General features: G+C 35.3%; 1 protein-coding gene across 1 annotated transcript in view; it reads right to left on the bottom strand.

Moving 5' to 3' along the window:
* Positions 1 to 25,013, bottom strand: part of TMPRSS11F (transmembrane serine protease 11F) — a 75,788-nt gene that overhangs the window by 35,251 nt on the left and 15,524 nt on the right. Inside the window, exon 2 of the mRNA XM_066279759.1 lies at positions 13,614 to 13,771. Coding sequence (XP_066135856.1) covers positions 13,614 to 13,771 — 158 coding nt within the window. The remainder of the gene's footprint in view (positions 1 to 13,613; positions 13,772 to 25,013) is intronic.

Here is a 25,013-nt window from a genome sequence, read left to right as displayed (position 1 = left end):
ATTTGTATTTTTCTGAAGAAGAAGTGGGGAGGCAGAGAGACAGATTCCCACATGTGCCCGACTGACATCCACCCAGCATGTCCACGAGGGGGCAATGCTCTGCCCATCTAAGCCATTGCTCCATTGCAACCAGAGCCATTCTAGCACCTGAGGTGGAAGCCATGGAGCCATCCTCAGAGCTCCAGCCAACTTTTGCTCCAATGCAGTCTTGGCTGCTAGAGGGGAAGAGAGAGACAGAGAAAAAAGAAAGGGGGAAGATTGGAGAAGCAGATGGGCACTTCTCCTGTGTGCCGTTGCTGGGAATCAAACCTGGGACTGCCACATGATGGGCTGATGCTCTACCACTGAGCTAACTGGCCAGGGCTAATGACTTCAGTATTTTTATTGCTAGACCAGATTTTTGCCATGAGCTTCAATTCTCTAACTACAAGGGACCATTTATTGGATATCCAATAAGAATCATATATATTTCCAAAGGAAAATAATAATTTACCTGTACTCAAATCTGCAGTACTTCCTACATTTTCTGTCTTCATGAACAGTGCTACCATCCACACAATCACCCAAAGCTTGGTGTCATCCTCATTTTCAACATCAAATCATTCTTGCAGTCTTTAAATTCTATGGATACAACCTATTGATAATTCTCAAATCCTTTATTCCATCCAGATGAGCTACATCCTTAATTCAGGTCTTCATCAACCACCCAGCTAATGTTTATCCAAACCAAATGACTTTCTATTTAAAAAAGTCCTCCTCTCTAGATAATTTATCTTACATGCTACCATTACAATCTACTTCATCACCTAGACTAGAAATCTTGGAGTTACTTTTGCTATCTTCCTAATTATCAGCAAGTTCTGACAATGTTATCATTCACATTTTATTTTTTATTTTATTTTATTTTTTTGATGTTGATTTAATTTTTTTAAAGTTTTTTTAAGACTTTATTAAATTTTCAGCGGGGGGGAGAGAGAGAGAGAGGAGGGAGAGAGAGAAGGAGGAGGAGCAAGAAGCATCACTTTCCATATGTGCTCTGATCAGGCAAGCCCAGCGTTCGAACAGGCGACCTCGGTGTTCCAGGTTGATCCTTTATCCCCCTGCGCCACCCTATCACTCACATTTTAAAAATTCATCCTATGTTCACAAATGCTACTGCCAACAGTGTTCTAGTTCATTTCCTCATTATTTATTGTCTAGAAAATGTAACAGCTTTCTGTTACCTAGCCTCAAGTTCTGTTTTCCTTAAATCTATTACAAACATAGTAGCAGAAAAATCTTTTTGAATTAAAAAATTGACTAATTTGCTTCTCTAAAAAAATGTTTTGATTTTTCCCCATTGCATATGAAAAGGAGTCTCAGCTCTTTGCTGTGACCTACAGAGGTTTTTCTTGATCTAGATGCTGCCTACTTCTTGAGCATATTCTTTGCACGTTCCCTTTAGAATTTATATTGAAACTACCACAAACTAAGCATTTGTCTAAATTTGCATACTTATTTTTTGCATTTGAAATGCAAACACCACTTCAGGTAATATAAATAAAGAAAAAAGTGCCTCAAGCTTTATAAAATGCAATTAATTAATTAATATTCAACATTTATAAGTGCATTTTATGAAATTGTGCTCAGCATCCTAATTTTTAATTAATTATTTATTTTATAACATTTTCAAATGACAAATGTGATATCAATAACTCTGGAATTAACAGACAAATATATAAAAGGATAAAAATGATCTATAACTCTAACATCTAGAAGTAACTGATATTATTTTTGCTTATCTTTCTTTTTTAAAAAAATATTGTTTTAATTGACTGAAGTAAAGTAAAAAAGTAACATTCCCAACATCACCCAACTAGTATATGGTGGGTCTGATATTAAAATATTTAGATTTGACTCTAAATCTCAGAAGATAATATATTTCCTACATTCCTGGAAGTGAAGCCAGTTCTGCAGAATGGGAAGACAAATGATGCTACTCTAACTCAGACTTTACTAGTAGGTCTCAAAAAGTCAAGCTTTAAAAATAGGTTTAGAAAACTGAGTTTCTGGATTTCGTAAAAATACAATGCTAAAGACTGTTCTTCAAAATATTTTGTGCATCTCTTTACAAAACAGATGTGTTTTTACATCATAACAAAAGATATCCTAAGATTATAAATAATACTAAAAAAATTAATCTGAATCATGAAAATATTTGTTTAAAAATGTAATCCTAGGTAAATAAAAAAAATAAAAACCAGATAATGAGGAACTCAATGTTTGAATTTTTTCTAGTTAATGTCATATTTCATGTGAACAGTAGTGGTATTTTAATCACTAATATTAAAAGATTCTCATATAATCATGAAGGTATTACCATTAAATATATATGTCCCATTATATTTTTCATTGGCAGAACATATTTGTAACACATATAACTGACAATGGATAGCTATCCAGAATATAAAAAAAAAAACCTACCCAAATCAATAAAACAGATGACAAATAAAACATGGAGAAAAGACCTGAACACCCACTTCACAAAAATAGAAAATTAGAGATGACGTCAGAGTAATGGCGGGGTAGGAAGCGATACCGATAAATCTCCCCCAAAACTCAACAAGATCTTCAACCAGAAACAGAAAAACCTATACTTGGAGCTTCCAGATGCTTCGCAATACACCCAAAGGTATGATTGAGTGAAAAATTGGCTAAATATATAACCAAACGCCAAAGGAAATAGGGAGTAAGAAATGCTCCGCCTTCCTCACTAACCTAAACAGGGTGGCTTTCTCTGGTAACTGTGAATATAGAAACTGAGGCGGGCAAAGGGGGTGAATAGATCCAGGCTGCCGCGGCACAAACGGCCGAACCAGGCTGTGGCACACCAGATCCAAGCCGAGGAAAATCTGATCCTGTGGCAACCCGGGCAATACAAGCTAACACTCGCGCCAAACCCAAACAAAGAAAGACAAGCGGAGCGGCCATTTTACCCGGTCTCCTGGTCGGTGCGCAGTTAGTGGGCGAGAATTTCTTCCTAGGCCCCGAGAGTGGGTGCCCGTGTTGCCCCACGGAGAGGCAGGGTCAGAGGCCTTTCTGTGGGCCGAGGGCAGAGTCTCTGGGCAGCCCCAGCACCCTGGGAAAGCCACGCACGGGAGGGAGTGAGAACTAATTTCAACGGTAGAGATTTTCCGTGTTGGAGGGTGTTTCACTCAGAGGGAACCGCGGCCGGCCTCATATCCTGGTGTGCGCGCGCAGATAAGGAGTGAGCGATTCCTCCGAGTGCCTCGGCAGTGCAAGCCCATGTTATCACACAGAGGGGCAGAGTCAGGGGCTTTTGTGTGGGCCAAAGCGGAATCTCGAGCCGCCCCAGCGCCTTGCAAAAGCCGCACACGGGGATGGAGCGAGACTCAATTCCAACGCTGCAACTTTTCCCTGCGGTTGGGGGTTTCACTCAGAGCGTGAGACTGCTGGCTGGATATCCTGGTCGCAGACAGTGAGTGAGAGTTTCCTCCAAGCGCCCCGGAAGTGGGCGCCCGCTTGTGTTACCGGACAGAGTGGCAGAGCCAGAGTTCTTTCAGTGGGCGGAAAGCCTGCCTGATTATGCTAGCAGCTCTGACTGACTGAGCCTTACCCAGAGCCCTGTGCTGAGTGGAAATAGAGTGGGGAGTTGCCAGCTCTTTGAGCCTCTTACTATCCAGGCAGAGGCAGCAGCAACCCCATAGCTGGATTATCAGGCTACTAATTGAGGAAGGAAAGACTAGGAGAAAGGCTCCAGGAACACGGACTCTCTCACTGTCGGAGCCTATAAATGCTAATGAGCTTCGACTGCCAATGAGACTAAAGCACAATACATGACATTGCCATAGAGACTTATCAACTGCAAACCTCTACCTGAGCATGCCAAAGGGGCAGAACCCGGGGTACAGAGTCACCAACCAGGAAGAGGGAGAGAAAAGAAAAAGCAAGAAGATAACCTCTCAAAATCAAGAATAATCTGCAGACTTTATAACCTATCCCATTTTATTATATTTGTTCGTTTGTTTCTCTTATCTTCATTCTTGAGACTTTTTTTTCCTCCTCCAATTCGGCTGATTAACTCTCTACTGGTCTTACTCTCTCCTTTCCTTGAACTACACTACCCATAAGTGTTACATCTCCCATTATCTTTTCTCTTCTCTTCCTTTCTCTCTATGAGGGTTGCACTCCAAAACCCTTAACTCTCTCTCTCTCTCTCTCTCCTTTCTTTTTTCTTCTTTTAGTGGTTCCCTCTTTTTTTCTCTCTCTCTCTTTCTTTTCTCCCTCTATATTAGTTTCTTCCTTTCTCCTTTACATCTCCTCTCATTCAAACCTCAATAACAAACAAATTATCTTATCTGGGACTCAAACCTATGTTTGTGGCATTTTGGGGGGTTTTTACTTCACCTTTTTAACTCACTAGCAGTGCTCCCATCCCTGGCTCTCCATATTATCTAGTTCTTGTTCCACTAAATACAATAGTAATTTTTTAATTTGTCCCCCCATTTTTCCGTTTTCCTCTTATTCCTCTCATCATAACTCTTAGACAACCAACACCTAAAAGCAAATCATTTTATTCTTGACCCAAATTTTTTCCTTATTTGCTTTTAGTGGGTCCATACGCTGTTTTTTTTTCTTTTTTCTTTTTTTTTTCCTTTTTTTTTTTCTTTTTTTTTTTTTTGCCCCTTTATTACTTTTCCCCAATTCAGGCCCTCCATCACAGGCACTGTTTGTTATAATTCACAGTCCACCACAAGATTTTCTCAAGAAAGAGGGGAGAGAAGAGGAGAGGAAAAAAGGAGGGGGGGAATAATTTCCTTTTTTTAAAAATTTTTATTTTATTTTTCTTTATTTCATTATTAATTTTTTTTAAAAAAACAACTCTTTTCGATTTTTAATTTTTTTATTTTTTTTTACTTTTTATTCTTTATTAAATCTCATTAATACTATCAACAAAACCACCCTCAGATGCCATTAAGGAAGAGAAAATCGAATATCATGGATACAAAAGAAAGAGAGGTAACACAGCTAGATGAGGAAAAATCTATGGAGAAAAAATTTAATATATTGGAAACCTTGGAGCTAAATGACAGAGAATTCAAGATAGAAATCCTAAAAATCCTCTGAGATATACAAGAAAACACAGAAAGGCAATTTAGGGAGCTCAGAAAACAACTCAATGAACACAAAGAATATATGTCCAAAGAAATTGAAACTATAAAAACAAATCAAACAGAGATGAAAAACTCAATTCACGAGCTGAAAAACGAAGTAACAAGCTTAGCTAATAGAACAGGTCAGATAGAAGAGAGGATTAGTGAAATAGAAAACAAGCAACTTGAGGCACAACGGAGAGAAGAAGAAAGAGACTCAAAAATTTAAAAAAATGAGATAACCCTACAAGAATTATCTGACTCCATCAAAAAGAATAACATAAGAATAATAGGTATATCAGAGGGAGAAGAGAGAGAATGGAATGGAGAACATACTCAAACAAATAATAGATGAGAACTTCCCAAGCCTGTGGAAAGAACTAAAGCCTCAAGTTCAAGAAGCAAACAGAACTCCAAGTTTTCTTAACCCCAACAAACCTACTCCAAGGCATATCATAATAAAATTGACACAAACCAACAGCAAAGAAAAAATTCTCAAGGCAGCCAGGGAAAAGAAGAATACAACATATAAAGGAAGGCCCATTAGATTATCATCAGATTTCTCAGCAGAAACTCTACAAGCTAGAAGAGAGTGGACCCCAATATTTAAAGTCTTGAAAGAGAGGAACTTTCAGCCACGAATACTATACCCATCAAAGCTATCCTTCAAATACGAAGGAGAAATAAAAACATTCACAGATACAGAAAAGATGAGGGAATTTATCATCAGAAAACCCCCACTCCAGGAATTACTAAAGGGGGTTCTCCAATCAGATACAAAGAACAAAAAAAAAACAGAGCCACAAGTAAAAGCTCCAAGAAGAACACAATAAAACCAAATTTAAACTGTGACAACAACAAAAAGAAAGAGGGGGAGAAGATGGAGATTAACAGTAGCAAAGGACGATGGAGTGCAAAAGTACTCACAAAATAGTTCGCTACAATGAACAGGGTAGGGACCCTTTTCATTACTCAAAGGTAACCACCATTGAAAAAACCACCACAGAAGCACATGAGATAAAAAAGATAGCAACAGAGGAAAGATGTATGGAATACAACCAAATAAAAACAAAAGATAGAAAAACGAAAGAGAAGGATCAAACAAGACACAAAACTAACAGAAAGCAAGATATAAAATGGCAATAGGGAACTCACAAGTATCAATAATTACACTAAATGTAAATGGATTAAACTCACCAATAAAAAGGCACAGAGTAGCAGAATGGATTAAAAAAGAAAATCCAACTGTATGCTGCCTACAGGAAACTCATCTAAGTAACAAGGATAAAAACAAATTCAAAGTGAAAGGCTGGAAAACAATACTCCAAGCAAATAACATCCAAAAAAAGCAGGTGTAGCAATACTCATATCGGATAATGCTGACTACAAGACAGGAAAAGTACTTAGAGACAAAAATGGCCATTTCATAATGGCTAAGGGGACACTGAATCAAGAAGACATAACAATGCTTAATATATATGCACCAAACCAAGGAGCACCAAAATATATAAGACAGCTACTTATTGATCTTAAAACAAAAACTGACAAAAATACAATCATACTTGGAGACCTCAATACACCGCTGACGGCTCTAGATCGGTCATCCAAACAGAGAATCAACAAAGACATAGTGGCCTTAAACAAAACACTAGAGCACCTGGATATGATAGACATCTACAGGACATTTCATCCCAAAGTGACTGAGTATACATTTTTCTCCAGTGTACATGGATCATTCTCAAGAATTGAGCATATGTTGGGCCACAAAAACAACATCAGCAAATTCAGAAAAATTGAAGTTGTACCAAGCATATTTTCTGATCATAAAGCCTTGAAACTAGAATTCAACTGCAAAAAAGAGGAAAAAAATCCCACAAAAATGTGGAAACTAAACAACATACTTTTAAAAAATGAATGGGTCAAAGAAGAAATAAGCGCAGAGATCAAAAGATATATACAGACTAATGAAAATGACAATACGACATATCAGAATCTATGGGATGCAGCAAAAGCAGTGATAAGAGGGAAGTTCATATCGCTTCAGGCATATATGAACAAACAAGAGAGAGCCCAAGTGAACCACTTAACTTCCCACCTTAAGGAACTAGAAAAAGAAGAACAAAGACAACCCAAAACCAGCTGAAGAAAGGAGATAATAAAAATCAGAGCAGAAATAAATGAATTAGAGAACAGAAAAACTATAGAAAAAATTAATAGAACAAGGAGCTGGTTCTTTGAAAAGATCAACAAAATTGACAAACCCTTGGCAAGACTTACCAAGGAAAAAAGAGAAAGAACTCATATAAACAAAATCCAAAATGAAAGAGGAGAAATCACCACGGACACCGTAGATATACAAAGAATTATTGTAGAATACTATGAAAAACTTTATGCCACTAAATTCAACAACCTAGAAGAAATGGATAAATTCCTAGAACAATACAACCTTCCTAGACTGAGTCAAGAAGAAGCAGAAAGCCTAAACAGACCTATCAGTAGAGAAGAAATAGAAAAAACTATTAAAAACCTCCCCAAAAATAAAAGTCCAGGCCCTGACGGCTATACCAGTGAATTTTATCAAACATTCAAAGAAGACTTGTTTCCTATTCTACTCAAAGTCTTCCAAAAAATTGAAGAAGAAGCAATACTTCCAAACACATTTTATGAGACCAACATAACCCTCATACCAAAACCAGGCAAGGATGGCACAAAAAAAGAAAACTACAGACCAATATCTCTAATGAATACAGATGCTAAAATACTAAACAAAATACTAGCAAATCGAATACAACAACATATTAAAAAAAAAATAATACATCATGATCAAGTGGGATTCATCCCAGAATCTCAAGGATGGTTCAACATACATAAAACGGTTAATGTAATACACTATATCAACAAAACAAAGAACAAAAACCACATGATCTTATCAATAGACGCAGAAAAGGCTTTTGATAAAATACAACACAATTTTATGTTTAAGACTCTCAACAAAATGGGTATAGAAGGAAAATATCTCAACATGATAAAGGCCATATATGATAAACCATCAGCTAACATCATATTAAATGGCACTAAACTGAAGGCTTTCCCCCTTAAATCAGGGACAAGACAGGGTTGTCCACTCTCTCCACTCTTATTTAATGTGGTACTAGAGGTTCTAGCCAGAGCAATCAGACAAGACAAAGAAATAAAAGGTATCCATATCGGAAAAGAAGAAGTAAAGGTATCACTTTTTGCAGATGATATGATCCTATACATCGAAAACCCCAAAGAATCCACAAAAAGACTACTAGAAACAATAAGCCAATACAGTAAGGTCGCAGGATACAAAATTAACATACAGAAGTCAATAGCCTTTCTATATGCCAACAATGAAACAACTGAGAAGGAACTCAAAAGAATAATCCCCTTCACGATTGCAACAAAAAAAATAAAATACTTAGGAATAAACATAACAAAGAATGTAAAGGACTTATATAATGAAAACTATAAACCATTGTTAAGGGAAATCGAAAAAGATATTATGAGATGGAAGAATATACCTTGTTCTTGGCTAGGAAGAATAAATATAATCAAGATGGCTATATTACCCAAAGCAATATACAAATTTAATGCAATTCCCATCAAACTTCCAATGACATTTTTTAAAGAAATAGAGCAAAAAATCATCAGATTTATATGGAACTATAAAAAACCCCGAATAGCCAAAGCAATCCTAAAGAAAAAGAATGAAGCTGGGGGCATAACAATACCTGACTTCAAACTCTATTATAGGGCCACGACAATCAAAACAGCATGGTATTGGCAGAAAAATAGACACTCAGACCAATGGAACAGAATAGAAAGTCCAGAAATAAAACCACATATATATAGTCAAATAATTTTTGATAAAGGGGCCAACAACACACAATGGAGAAAAGAAAGCCTCTTCAATAAATGGTGCTGGGAAAACTGGAAAGCCACATGCAAAAGAATGAAACTGGACTACAGTCTCTCCCCCTGTACAAAAATTAACTCAAAATGGATCAAAGATCTAAACATAAGACCTGAAACAATTAAGTACATAGAAGAAGACATAGGTACTCAACTCATGGACCTGGGTTTTAAAGAGCATTTTATGAATTTGACTCCAATGGCAAGAGAAGTGAAGGCAAAAATTAATGAATGGGACTACATCAGACTAAGAAGTTTTTGCTCAGCAAGAGAAACTGATAACAAAATAAACAGAAAGCCAACTAAATGGGAAATGATATTTTCAAACAACAGCTCAGATAAGGGCCTAATATCCAAAATATACAAAGAACTCATAAAACTCAACAACAAACAAACAAACAATCCAATAAAAAAATGGGAAGAGGATATGAATAGACACTTCTCCCAGGAAGAAATACAAATGGCCAACAGATATATGAAAAGATGCTCATCTTCTTTAGCTATTAGAGAAATGCAAATCAAAACGGCAATGAGATACCACCTCACACCTGTTCGATTAGCTGTTATTAGCAAGTCAGGTAATAGCAAATGTTGGAGAGGCTGTGGAGAAAAAGGAACCCTCATACACTGTTGGTGGGAATGTAAAGTAGTACAACCATTATGGAAGAAAGTATGGTGGTTCCTCAAAAAACTGAAAATAGAATTACCTTATGACCCAGCAATCCCTCTACTGGGTATATATCCCCAAAACTTAGAAACATTGATACATAAAGACACATGCAGCCCCATGTTTATTGCAGCATTGTTCACAGTGGCCAGGACATGGAAACAACCAAAAAGCCCATCAATAGATGACTGGATAAAGAAGATGTGGCACATATACACTATGGAATACTACTCAGCCATAAGAAATGATGACATCGGAACATTTACAGCAAAATGGTGGGATCTTGATAACATGATACAAAGCGAAATAAGTAAATCAGAAAAAAACAGGAACTGTATTATTCCATACGTAGGTCGGACATAATAGTGAAACTAAGAGACATTGATAAGAGTGTGGTGGTTACGGGGGGGAGGGGGGTATGGGAGAGGGATAGGGGGTGAGGGGGGGGCACAAAGAAAACAAGATAGAAGGTGACAGAGGACAATCTGACTTTGGGTGGTGGGTATGCAACATAATTGAACGACAAGATAACCAGGACTTGTTATCTTTGAATATATGTATCCTGATTTATTGATGTCACCCCATTAAAAAAAATAGAAAATTAAAATAATCAATTAATACATGCATAGGTGTCCAAAATCAGTGGTAATCTGGAAAATTCAAATTACAATGATAGCACTACAGTGTACACCAAATTAGCAAATATATAAAGTAATGCCAACAGCAAGTGATAGTGTGTACATTTAAAGCAACAGGAACTCCTATACAGCCCTGATAGAAATCACTTGGTAATATCTATAAGGTTATAAAAGCACATGCCCATGGACCCAGCAATTCTATATTTGCAAATGTCCCCTAGACAAACTATGGTGCATGTGTACCAAGATATACACTTAAGAAGGTTCATAGCAGTATTGTTTAGTGTCTAAAACTTGTAACCACCCAAATGCCCATGAATATTTGAAGAGATGAGTCAATTATGGCATGTTTAAGACAACAGAATATTAATAGTCAATATTAAAAATATGATAAATGAGCTAAATCTACCTACAAAAGAGTAGATGACTCCAACACTATTGAGTAGAAACAAGTCTCCAAAAATATGTATAATGTTGTTACATTTATTTCATGTTCTAATGAGATTTCATTTTAAAAATTTTATTTTCCTTCAATTAAATAAAAAAAGAAAATCCAGATGGAAATTCTAAGAATAAAAAGGAAAAACATTAGAAATATTAATGCCTGGTACTGAGTATTTAATTAGTAACATAGAAACTATCTTTTCAAGTGATATCCAAGAATATATGGACTTGTAAATATAAAACCTGAGAAAGAAAGAAAAGAAAGAAAAAAAAAACCTGAGAAAGAGAAAACATGGCCCCTGACATTCAGGTGCTGGCCTACTACTATCACCTAAGCCTTGGTATTGTCCCCTTGAACATAAACAGTTTCATAGAATGTCAATATTAGACAAAGCAACCCTGTGACAAAATAGACAATGACAAACACTAGACCATTCCACAGATATGTTGAGCTCAAACAAAAACACCATCCAAGCAAACAAACAAAGACGATAGAACATCTCCTTATCTTGGCTATTATGAGTGACTGTTCCTTCTCTAACAGTTAAAATTTTACCCTCACTTCAATGCCTTTGCCTTATAGATAAGATTTATTAAGATATAAAATCATAGAATTAGTCCAACATCCTGACAGCATTCAATCTAGAGAAAAGCCTCTCCCAAAAGAATTACCACAAGTCAAAAACCTCATAATCTGTCTTTTCTAACAATGTCTGACTAACCTATCCCATGGTTCCCCATGGCATGTGCATATACCTTCCTTCCCTGCAACATGTAATCACTCCAACTATAGATGTGTTCCTGATAGTCACTGGTTGGAGGATAACTGTTAATATTCTAAACATCATTGTATTATTTTATGATCTTTATTTTAAATTTTCTTATATATCAGACAGTAAATAATTGGTCAGAATTATATACAATGAAAGCTGATCATTCATAGTTTTTGAGCTCCTTAGAATAAAAATAACTCCATCAAATACAATTTAATTCTGATTATGTAAATTTTATCAAATCTGCCAAAATCCATACTTCTGTTTTGATTATTTCACATACTTCATTATTTTTACTCTTTTTCACTCTTTAAAATTACTATTTTTAAATTATTTTTCTTCTTCTTAATGTTATCTTGGTTACTACAATGGCATTTTCTACATTGACTTGGTTTTATGCTATAAAAATACGTAAGTTACTTTTTTGGGTGTGTGTGTCATCTTAGATACCTCTATTTTATCCCCTTCCACTTATTTATCCTTTCTCATAGACTATCTTCTCCTTTGTCTTAATAAATTTCCATCTATAATTAGGCCATGCATAATTAACTGCATGGAAATCTATCACATGATAGATTTCTTAAATTCTTGAGTACTAACTTCTGTATTAGTTTCCTATTACTGCTGTAACAAATTTGCACAAATTCAGTGGCTTAAAACAACACAAATGAATTCTCTCACAGTTCTGGCAGTCAAAAGTCTGAGATGAATTTTACAAGGCTAAAATAAACATGTTGGTAGAGCTGGTTCCTTCTGGAGGTACCAAGGGGATGTCTTTTTCCCTGGCTTTTTCAGCTCTTAGAGACTATCCTTCTTTCTTGGCCTGCAATCACACATCACATTGTCTTCTTCTCCCTCAGCTTCTTTTGTCACATGACCTTATTCTCCTTTGACCTTCTTGACTCTTTCTTATAAAAACATTTAGGTTGCATTTATGGCTCATCTGGGAAATCCAGAATAATCTCTCTCTCACTCTTTCTCTCTTAGAATCTTCAATTTCATCACATCCACAAAGTCTCTTTTACTATATAAGATAAATTGTAAGAAATAAGACAGATGATTTGTGATAGGGGCATTATTCAGCATACCACAACCTCTATGATATCTTGTAAAATACTTTTTTGCCATCATTTTTATTATCTTCTTACTTTTACTTTTTTGAATACCTGCCATATTGGGGGGGTGAAAAGCATTTTAAAAACAAAACTAGTTTATTGCATTTTAACACAAAGAAGATAATTAACAACAAAAACACAATTGATAGGGTAACTTGGTTTATCCTTTTATGTTATGAGAGTCTAAGAAATGGATATAATCATTCCAGCAAAAAGTGGGTAGAAAATTAAGCTGGACATGCTAGACAATATTCATCTCTTCCTGGGAGTTCTTTCAAGTATGGTTTTATTGTTATAAGTCATATGATTCTGTAAAATTTTAGGCAAAGTTACAGTCGCATGTGATTATACATGTACATATTAAATGAATCTTGGTTGATTGTGTCTTGGTTTTACTGTGGTATTAACTATCCATTTTTGCACATAATGTTGAATTATACCTAAGTTTTTTTTCTTTCCCAGTCATGAAACAATCTCTTTTTCCTTCAGAAATAATGTTTGCTCTTTAACCCTTTAAAAATGTGTTTTAGGTAACTTTCCTCATATCATCAGCTTTTCTTGGGGCAACTCAATATATGAATTTTGATTAAAAGTATATTAAACTCAAAACATGATGTAATTTTCTTTATTCTGAAAATTATCTTTTACTTTATTTCTATTTTTAAATATGTATGTTTTTCAGATGTGTCTATCAATATTTTAAGCTTCACTGGCTGGAAGTATATAACACAGAGCTCAATACCAGAGAAAAATATAATTTAACACCAGTAAAGGATTACTAATTAAAATGTTGATATCATACAAATTGAATTTTTTATATAACTGACAATCTCAAGATATTAAGTCATAGAGCACTTAAGCAATAGAAATGTGACCTGGATACTTACCCTCAACAACAAAATGAGCAACAATACCAATTGTAATTCCTATGATTGCTACAATTACCAATGTGAAAATAGCTAGCCGAATAGAGTCCCAATATTGCTGTTTTCTTTGATATTCAACTGGTGGATAATCAGCTTCTGAAAATTCAAATTCAACTGGTCTGTGATAATGGAAAGAAAAAAAAACAGTAAAAATAGTATTCATATGGCTGTACTGTATGTTTACTTGCTTTAATCCTCTGTGAAAATAGTTCATACTACTAAATAATAATAGGATACTTAGATATTGAAAAGAACACAGATTTTAATTTGTATACCCTTCCCCAACATCCTAATCACAGTATTACTTTTAGTTAAAGCTTTTCTGATGTTGACATAAAAATGGGACCATCTTTCCATTGCATTCTGTGTTATATATTGGCAACTTGAAATTTGGGTGGTGAAAAACAAATATGAAAGGTAATATATAAATAATATTTTCATATTTTAATATAGGAGTTTTTAGCAGCAAAGTTACATAATAATTTTATCAGTTTTATTTGATTAAAATTAAAAGATTTTAACATAAATACTTTTAATTTAATACTTTTAAATTTTTTGTAATGTCCTTTTTAAAAAGTAGCAGCATTATTTTTGAAGACTTGATCATGGTTATTCACATTTTATTAGCACCTACCCATGAAATCACAAATTGTGAATTGTACTTGATAAGACTCCAGTCCTTATAAAGATTTTATTTCTACTTGACTCTTACCTCTTTCAACTAACTCATGCACTACCTGCCTACCCCAAAATATTTTAAGCCATTTACATTATTTTTCTCCAACTTGAAAGTTGGTATTACTTATTTTCTGAATCCTCAAATGATATTCAATATTTAATATTATGCAAGTGAGATTTTTGTAAGCATTCTTGTTTTTAATGTTATCTATTAAGTATTTATTTATGAACTTTATTCATTAAATGAGATAACAGGAAGTCTTTAGAATAGTACCTACCACATTTTAATAATGTTTCAGAAACTGTTCAAGGGCCCTAGAGGTATAAAGATTTTAAGATATCTTTTTTAATCCTAGGATACCCACAATTCCAAAAAAAAAATACAGATGCTGAATGAAACAAGTATTTAATGTATAGTGTAGACTGTACCAAAATAAAGCTCTATACAAGAAAACTACTTTTTGGAGATCTGTAAGTGTTGAAATATTTCATCAAGAAGGCATCATAATTAAAACTTTGAGTGATAAAAGTTCTTCAGGTATGAAAAAAGAAAAAGAAAATATAGCATGTGGAACAAAAACTAAACCCAAAACACAGAAATTGACAATGTGAAACAACATTTATTACAAATAATTAACACTGGAAATATGAATATGTACATAAAATGGCTATTGTTTTCCAAGATTTCATGGTCTCTTAAAGTATGTTCACTCACAGTTGCAAGTCTTTCATAGCACCACTGTCCTAGAAAGAGGGCATGGTAAGGCTGCTGGGTTGGACCAGATCATGTGCAATCTCATAACTCAAAGTAAAGAGATTGAAATTGACTCTGCAGGAGAAAAGAGCCAATACAAAGTTTTAAGAAGACTGAGAATTTAGAATAATCGCAGAGCTCTGAATGAAGATGGGAATTAGAGTCAAAGTACAGGCAGGAAGACTGTTTTAGAGGTCATTTTGAAGATCCAAGAGAAAGATGGTGAGGGCCAGAACTGAGGCTGACGCAGTGGGGTAGAAAGGAGAAAATTTAGTTCCAGCCCTTGAGTTTTGTTGACTGATTGTCTATCTATGTGACAAGACAAGAATTAATAGATCCTTTGTTTCAATGTCCAAGTAAATGATTGTGTCCTTACACCTGGGTCTGAGCCAATGGTCCTTGATTTATTTTATTTTTGCTGTGTCTCTGACACCTGACACCTGTTTGCATAACCCTAATGAACTGTTAGCTAGTGCCACATGACCCAGAAAAAAACAAATAAGTTTCTAATGCCCCCATGTACAGTGTCTACCTTCTCACCTAAGTGATGTTACCACTTCCAAAAGCAATGGTATTAAGTTTTTCTGATTATTTATTGTGTGAATATTTTGGTTGCTGCAATTTGTTTAAATCCTCACTTTCTTTTTTTCCTAAGTCTTTTCAATTTGATTGCTGTATCCTAAACCCTTCAAGAAGTAAAGAATGACAAAAATAAAATTCTGTCATAGTTACGGGGATGATAACCACATATGACATCATAATAACACTGGATCATTGTAAAGGAGGTTTCATCATGGTCGTATTTAATTTTAAAATGAGTTTTGTTTGCCAATTCACTATTCTCAGTTTGATATACTGCAATGTTGACTGTTGTTTCATGTGGAAGTTGAAGTAAGTTTTACCAAATATTCATTTCTGTGCTTTAAAGTATAGCTGGCAGGAGGAGACAGCAGATACCAAAGCGCAAAGGACGTGGTGTTTTCCCTAAATAAAAATTTAAGGCAGTCTTAAGTGTGTGATAAACTTTCAGAACTGGGCTATAAGTTAGAAATATGATTTTAAGTATGCAACTGGTTCAAACTTTGAAAAATATTTTTTATTTTCATAATATTTAAAACCTCTTTATATAGTCCTATATGTTTCTTCTGATTTGTACAGGACAATTATTTATTCATTTATTCTGAATAAGTCTAATCTAAATAGAACTTTTTAACAGTACCTTGCATTGACTCTGTATAAAGGAGAGCATGAAGCATAAGTTAGTTCTTTAGTGTTTAGTTTTTTTTGGGCGAAATGTTGTCTGTTTAGCCTTGTTTTATTTTCTTCCTAATAAAGGAAATAAAAATGGAGAAACATTTAAATGGAGAAGGAAAAGACAACTCAAACTTATTCCTCCATTAAAGCAACCTTTTCAAGGTTAAATGGAAAATGGCGTGTTAGACAGTGACTGCCTTTTTATTACAGAAATAAACACAAATCAACTGGGTTTAATCCTGGTTTTGCTAAAATAGCAAGTTAGTTAGTTTTCTCATCTGTGAAATGAGGAATAGAAACCTTTTATGGCTTTGTTAGGATCCAAAATAGTACAAATAAATAATACAAATAAACTATGAGAGGATAGTCCTATTTGTTGCCTTCACAGAAGCTAATGGCTTTGTTTTGCTCTATTTTGTTCCATTTTGGGTTTTGTCTTTAAAAAAAAATCTTCAAAAAAAATTGGTGGTTACAAAGGAGTCACAGGGATGTAAAGTACAGCATAGGGAATATAGTCAATAATATTGTAATAACTATGTATGGTGTCAGGTGAGTACTAAAATTGTCAGTGGAGTACTTTGCAAATTATTTAATTGTCTAATATCTATGCAGTACCCCTGAAACTAATATAAAATAATAGTGAATATCAGCTGTAATTAAAAAATATAAGTATAATTCTTTAGATGATCTGACAGTTTATTGTATATTTCCATATTTTCTCCAGAGTTATCTGTAATTCAACACAATTACTTTCAAAGTTACTCATGTGTTGCTTTTTTTAGTGAGAGAGAGAGAGAGAGGGATAGACAGGGACAGACAGACAGTAAAGAAGAGAAATGAGAAGCATCAATTTATAATTGTAGCACCTTAGTTGTTCATTGATTGCTTTTTCATAGGTGCCTTGATGGGCTGGGGTGGTGCTGCTCCAGCCAAGCCAGTGACCCCTGCTCAAGCTAGAAACCTTTGGCTCAAAACAGCAAACATAGGGTCATGTCTAAGGTCCCACATTCTAGCCAGTGACCTCTTGCTCAAGCTGGTGAGCCCAGGCTCAAGCTGGATAAGCCCATGTTAAAGCCAACAACCTTGGAATTTTGAACCTGGGTTCTCAGCATTCCAGGCCAACACTCTATCTACTGTGCTACTGCCTGGTCAGGCCTCATGTGTTTTCTTTATATATTTATGAAAATCATTGTTTCTAGATTTGAAAATTAATAATAAACTTATTTCTAAATGCATAAACATTGAGAATGTAAATCTATTTGTTTTCAGTATAAAAATGTTCAGACTAGTTCAACTGGTTCCACATACTAACCATTCAGCAGATTTAAAATAAAAGCATAATGCTCAGCCTGAAACAAGAAACCCAAAATATCTAAAATAAAATCCACAACTTTTTTTTCTAATAACATTCTAGGAAAATGCCTTATGATTTAATGCTTCAATGCAGACATCAAATAAAAATGGCATTGCTATGATATTACATTAGTGTAGTGATAAAATAACTGTCAATGTTTGGAAGTCCATGTCATTCTAAAGAAATCTATTAAAATAAAAAACAGTAACTCAAACTTTTGGTATTTTAAATAGAACTGAAATAATGGCTATAGTAATGATGTACAAGTGAAAAGAGAATTTAAAAAAGAAACAAAATTCAGCATCAGAAATCTGAAGAATTAAACCTTGTGTAATTACATACTGACCCTGTTATCTTAATTCTAAGAAACCCTTGTGTGTTAAAATTGGGTAATAATATCCTTCACTTCTCAAGGTTGTTGTGAGAACTTTTTTATAAATCACGTAGAGGTAATTGATAATTTTTGAAAAATTATAGAAATAAAAATTGTCAGAAAAATATCATTGAGAAAAAATAACAGATTATTCTATCACTTCTTATCCAACTCTAATATCCAGCATAATTCCTTAAATAAATTTTGGTGCTCTTGGAATAAATGGATGAATGATAAATTTTAAAAATGCGGTCTAGATCCTAGATCTAGAAGAATAATTTTCATATAAAAGTTAAAGAATTCTAAAACCTAAGTGTTATTATTAAATACTCAACAAATAATTTGTATCATAAACATTCACCATGTTTTAGGTACTAATAGTTATTGAACACACAGTAAATAAACTATAAATACATAGTCCTTGTTGTCATAGTGCTTACAGTAAAAAAAAGGGAGACAGATACAACTAGTAAACATAGAGATTCTTATGACTGGTAGTAAGAGCTAGGAAGCAGATGAATATGGTGTCCATGATCAAAAACAAGAAGGTATAGGTTGGGTTGGGAAAGAAGTCTACTTGGAAAAAGTGGGTAAGAAAGTCTTTTCTTTTTTGTTTTTGTTTTTGTTTTTTTCTTCTGTATTTTTCTGAAGCCGGAAACGGGGAGAGACAGACAGACTCCCGCATGCGCCCGACCGGGATCCACCCGGCACACCCACCAGGGGGCGACGCTCTGCCCACCAGGGGGCGATGCTCTGCCCCTCCGGGGCGTCGCTCTGCTGTGACCAGAGCCACTCTAGCGCCTGGGGCAGAGGCCAAGGAGCCATCCCCAGCGCCCGGGCCATCCTTGCTCCAGTAAAGCCTCGGCTGTGGGAGGGGAAGAGAGAGACAGAGAGGAAGGAGAGGGGGAGGGGTGGAGAAGCAGATGGGCGCTTCTCCTGTGTGCCCTGGCGGGGACTTCTACACGCCAGGCCGACGCTCTACAACTGGGTAAGAAAGTCCTTTCTGTGAAGGTAACATTTTTGCCAATACATGAAGAGTAAGAAGAGATCTGACATGTGGAGGATGGTTGCAAGTCTGTTCCTGGCATATGAAAATTGTGCGAAGTGCTTGCATTGAAAAATAACTTGACCTGTTGGATGAACTGGTCACTGAAAACATTATTATGGAGAAGCAGCTATAAACCAGTGAATATTTCATGGCTTAAAAATTTTGTTATTAAAAGAAACATTTCAGTTTCTTTAGCAGAAAACATCCTTCCTATATTCCTACAGAGGTAGCCCCTGCTTACATTTTTTCTGAGTCTAAGCTACTATTTCATTCATATGACTTAACTTGGCCAGATACAGTAAGCTAACTACATTATCATAGACCAAAAAGTTGTATGTATTAAAAAGCTCAGTCTTACACCGTTCTCTCTAGACAGCCTTACAATAATTTGTTCAAGAGAGCTATTGTACCTGTAATATTGCCCCTCCAAAGTGCCACCTGTGTAGATTATTAATTAAGCTTTAGAGGCAGCATCTTTAATGATATGCACTGTAATCATACCTAAATAAATAGGTTAAAAAGCCTGGCCCCTCCTAATAACTATAGCACTAGTTGTAATGAGCTGTAATAAGTATATTGGTATATCAGAGATGGCTGATTGTTGAACATATGACAATTGCTTATTAGAGAAAAGCTATGGCTAGTTTAGTCTTGAACTTTTAAGAAGTTTATTTGAGCAATTAGCATAGCTCTTTTTTATAGAATTTTTTTTAGAATAGAGATATTTTTGACAAATTAATTGGAGTTCTAACTATGTAGTTTAAGTTAAAGTGTGCAAAAGTAAGTTACCTTCATCATATATTTGTGCATTAAATAGCACAAGTGTCTCTCTTATGTTAGGCACAATGGAGAGATTGTTATATATATAACTAAGATATGCCCCAGTTCCTCAGTCTAGGTGTATGATTTAGATTACTGATCTTAATGTGAGAATCCATGAATTAAAACTATTCAAAAATTCAATGAAATAAGAAAATAAAAAATCATAGTACTTTTCACCAGATTAGAGAATAATGAATTACAAATAAATCATGATAATGAAGATAGCCTATTCATGCCTAAATGAGTCTTATTCCAGAATTCCCAAAGTTAATCTGTTTGTTTCCTCTTAAAGAGTTAAATTAAAATATACTTAATCTGTGGGAATTGCAGGAGGGAAAGAGGTGGAAACAGGTGGAGGAGGGTAGACAGGAAATAGTTGGTGATGGAGGGAGATTTGACTTGGGGTGGTGGACACACAATGCCATATACTGATGAAGTGTTGTAGAATTGTGCACTTGAAACTTGTATAACATTATTAATCAATGTAATCCCAATAAATTCAAGAAAAAGTGTAAATCTCATAACAAAAATACATTTACAATATATAGCATATAAATATATGTGAAATATAATATCATGTGGACACATCCCAGTCCCTCAGGCCTCAATTTAAGTATATTTTTATATCATTAATCTTCATGTGAGAATCTATAAAACAAAGCTGTTAATAGATATATTTTATATGCATATATGTATATATAGAATAGAGCCATTTAATAATAAATATCACTAAAACTACAGTATTTCATTTGTTGTTACAGAGGCAAAGCTTGGTCTAAGCCTTGTAATCTTGGCTATCATCTACTTTTTCTGAACTCCAAACAGATTATGAGTTTTACCAGTAATTTTCCTTCATCATAGTTTTACAATGTGACCATTGAGTTCATGCAAAATGGCCCCCAAACTACATATTAATAATATGACAATAGTTTTATTAATGTAAATGTGCCATTTCTAGACAAAACTCAGCTCGTACTCAACTTGGAACCTACTCAGAGCCACATGATGTGTGTTATGGTCAGCTAGATTGTTGCATGTCCTTTTTTAATACTTAATTTAATTCATCTTAAGAACATTTTCTTATATGCCAAATATATTCTAAACACTCAGAATACAAAAATATTTAAAAAACAAAATAACATAGATTTTGTATCCCAGGGGTTTATGTTAAATAAAAAGACATAAAATAATAGAATCAGTGTAGTGTCATGGAAAATAAAGGCTTACCAAGTACTACTATAAAAAAACATGGAGGGTTGAGTAAGAAAGTTGTTTGGGAATGGGACAGAAATGGGTATAGAAAAGACATCTCAGACAATGTGACAGCTGAGCTAGTCCTTGAAAGATAGAGGGAGTTCCCCAGTATGTTATACTGGTTAAGTATATCCTGCACCTATGACCTGTTGTTCACAAGCACAACAACTTCTCATTATCATAACATGAATATGACCATGAATTTATTTGTAAGTCAAAGAAAAATTTTGACTAATAGCATTTTTAAGATGCTCACTCAATAGAAAAATTAATCAATTAACTAAAGAAATAAAACTATATATTTTAGATAGAAAGTGAGAAATATTAGGTGTAAGAGAATTTTGGAATCTATGTTAATGATTTACACAGTCTAATTTAGTTCAACTGATAGCAGTGGAATTTTTGGGGAGATCCCTTTCTGTGGGAAGACTTCCGCAATTCTTGAACACGTGAATCAGAAACACTGGCAAATGATGTGTAGTAAAAGAGAGGAACTGAGTGTGTTGTTGCAATATTTAAAATGATATAGCTGTCTAAGTAATAATGGCACATCAAAATAAAGTCCTAAAAATACTATTATTTGAGAATGAGAATTTTCAAGACTGGGAACACAAATCAAAGACTCTGCCAAGAAATATCCATGATTTGGTCTGAAAGGTACATCAGGGAATATTCTAAAAACAATAATATGACTACAGAAGAATAAAGAACTTAAAAAGTGGTAGGAAATGGAAATTTCAAATATGAGTTAGTCATCAAAATTAGCTTCCCTATCAGCTAGACATGACTAGTTTGGCAAGCAATAGAGAAGAGCAAAGTTGCAGAGTGTGGGCAGAAATTGCATAGCATCTTGCTTCTTTAATGAATGTGTATAACTCTTTACATGATGGGATGGGCAGAGGGAATATTAGTTCTATTAAAGCCTATTTACATAGTGCAATATAATAGTAAAAGGCATATAAGACATTTCGGCTATTAGTGATAAAAATTTCATGGTTTCCAAAAATTTTTTTAAAAACTATTTTTAGACCTATTAATTCTATATCCAGCACAAGTTCTATCTCCCTTTATAGCTGACCTTTATTTTAAAACTATGGTTGCCATCTTGTAAGCACCTGGAAACAACCTCCTCCCAGGCTATAAGATCAGCAAGGTCAGCTTGACCTCTGAAAACAGCTACACAAGCAACAATATTTAGTAATTTAATTCCTACAAATATGAATAACATTTATATAGTTTCCTCATTTCCTTCAAAAACATACCAGGCTCTTGCAATTGTATTAAAAAAAAACAATCTAGAAGGGTCCTGGCCGGTTGGCTCAGTGGTAGAGTGTCGGCCTGGCATGCAGGAGTCCCAGGTTCGATTCCTGGCCAGGGCACACAGGAGAAGCGCCCATCTGCTTCTCCACCCCTCCCCCTCTCCTTCCTCTCTGTCTCTCTCTTCCCCTCCCACAGCCGAGGCTCCATTGGAGCACAGATGGCCCGGGCACTGAGGATGGCTCTGTGGCCTCTGCCTCAGGTGCTAGGATGGCTCTGGATGCAACAGAGCAACGCCCCAGATGGGCAGAGCATCGCCCCCTAGTGGGCATTCCGGGTGGATCCCGGTCGGGCGCATGCAGGAGTCTGTCTGACTGCCTCCCTGTTTCCAGCTTCGGACAAATGCAAAAAACAACAACAACAAAAAAACAACAACAACCTTTGCCTAAAGAAGACTTTATGGTTACCATGACTACCAAGCATATTGTTAATAAGACACCTTTAATTTCATTCATTTCAATGTATGTTCATTGAGCATCTACTTGTTTCAGACACTATTTTATATTTTATGCAGTAGAAATATAGCAGGACTGAGGATATATTCTTTGACATTGCATTTTTTGATTGGGGAGATAGTGAGCAGCAAAAAAAGCTATATGTAAATGGAAAGTGTCAGGTAAGGGGATGGAGAATGAGTTGGCATGTGATCGGGTTAAGAGAATCAGGAAAAACCTTTCTACAGAGGTGACATCTAAACAGAGACATAAACAAAGTAAAGACTGGAGTAATGCAAATATTTAATGATAAGTACTAGAAGCAAAGGGAACAATAAATCCAAGTGTTCTGAAGTGGGAACAGACTTGGTGTGCTGGCAAAAGAGTGAGGTCAATGTGGCCAGAGTGCAGAGAACAAGCAGAAATGGGAAGAAGAGATAGGTCAGAGTCATGAGCCAGATCATAACCTAGCAGGTACATTAAGGACCTTTTTTATGTTATTTTGTGTGAAAAGGGAAGCCATTATAAAGTTCTGATCAGTGAAATGGAATCATCTTGTTAAAAATCTCCCTTTGTGGAGAATACACCGTAGTGAGCGGCGAGGGTAGCATGAAGTATAGCAGAGGCAGGGAAACGGTTAGGGAACTATTGTAAGAACAGTTCAGGTGAGAGAAAATGATGGCTTGGACTAGGATGGTAACACTGAGAACATTAGAATGTATAATTGGATTCAGAATATATTTTGAAAGCAGAAGTAACAGACTTTGCTGATAAACTAGTTGCAGAATACATGAAAGAAGAGGTGAGGAGGATTCCAAGGTATTTAGCCAGAGCAAGGGAAAGCAATTTTTTGAGATGGTAAAACCCCTTTCTCAAATTAATGCTTTTATTGAACTCGAATGTATAACATCAATTTAAAACAGAGCTATTCTGGGATGGAGAGGCTGTACAGAACTCTGCCAGTATGTAATCACTCACTGAGGCCCATTTGCAAGAATTAATGCTGAATTTTAAATTGACATACAAACTCTTAAGCATCATCCATGGTCCCTCATGATATAGCCCTCAGCAGCCTGGTCTGCCACACAGCCTCTACTGATCTCTCTTACAGTCTATCCTCCAGCCTTTACCTGCCACGCATCCAAGCGGTACCTTTTCATCTTTCAAATGTCACCTCTAAAAAGTCTTGTCTACAAAGGAAACTCCTGGGCAGGCTTTGACCTATAAGTAAGAAACCAGCAGGCACGCAGTACATATAGACATGAGCCATTTATTTTCTCTCTGTCCCAGAGCCTCAGAATAGGTAGCAGAGGCTGAAATCTAGAGAAGATAGTCTTTGACAAAGGGACCTACTTCTTCTGAAATTGGTTGCAGATCCAAATGTATTTGTAAACATGAGGGTAGGAATTTGAAGACCTCTTTCTTGGTTTTACCCAGAAATCCATATAGAATCTCAGATTCATAATTAAATATAACTTATAATCAATCCCTTTCAATCATCAAAGCTAAAATCCCCTTCATTATATCACTACTATAATGTTGGCCAGCCTATTCTTAAATTCCTTCTTTCTTACTTTCTGAGGAAACTTCTCTCACCTTTGAATAACCTGATGATTGTTTATAGGAATGCATTGCTAGAGTTTACATCTATTACACTAGTTATATTTCCTTAGGATCATGCAAAATGAATCTAACCCTTCTGTCACATGTATTCATTCAACAAGTTCCTATTGAGCACCTACTGTGTACCCAGCACCATTATAGGCACTGTGTCTTCACTGAGGAACAAATCTAGGTACCTGTTGTCACATAAACTAATATCATGTGAACATTTCCAGTTCCTTCCACCAGTTAGCCAAATCCCCTTACTGTCATTGGAAAACAGTCAGGAACATGTTAAGAAAGTATTTCCTTTATCTCTTCCAAGAATTGAAAAATATTAATAGGAATTATATAACAGGTGACTATGAATAATGCTAATACATCTCCCTGAGAACTTCATAAGTCTGCTTTTTACTTTTTCTTTTTTTAACAGAGACAGAGAGAGAGTTAGAGAGAGAGAGAGATAGGGAC

This window comes from Saccopteryx bilineata, chromosome 5 (genome assembly GCF_036850765.1).
Source record: "Saccopteryx bilineata isolate mSacBil1 chromosome 5, mSacBil1_pri_phased_curated, whole genome shotgun sequence".
NCBI classification, from domain to species: Eukaryota; Metazoa; Chordata; class Mammalia; order Chiroptera; family Emballonuridae; genus Saccopteryx; species Saccopteryx bilineata.
The sequence above is the reverse complement of the archived record's forward strand: the minus strand, read 5'-3'. Positions and strand labels throughout refer to the sequence as shown.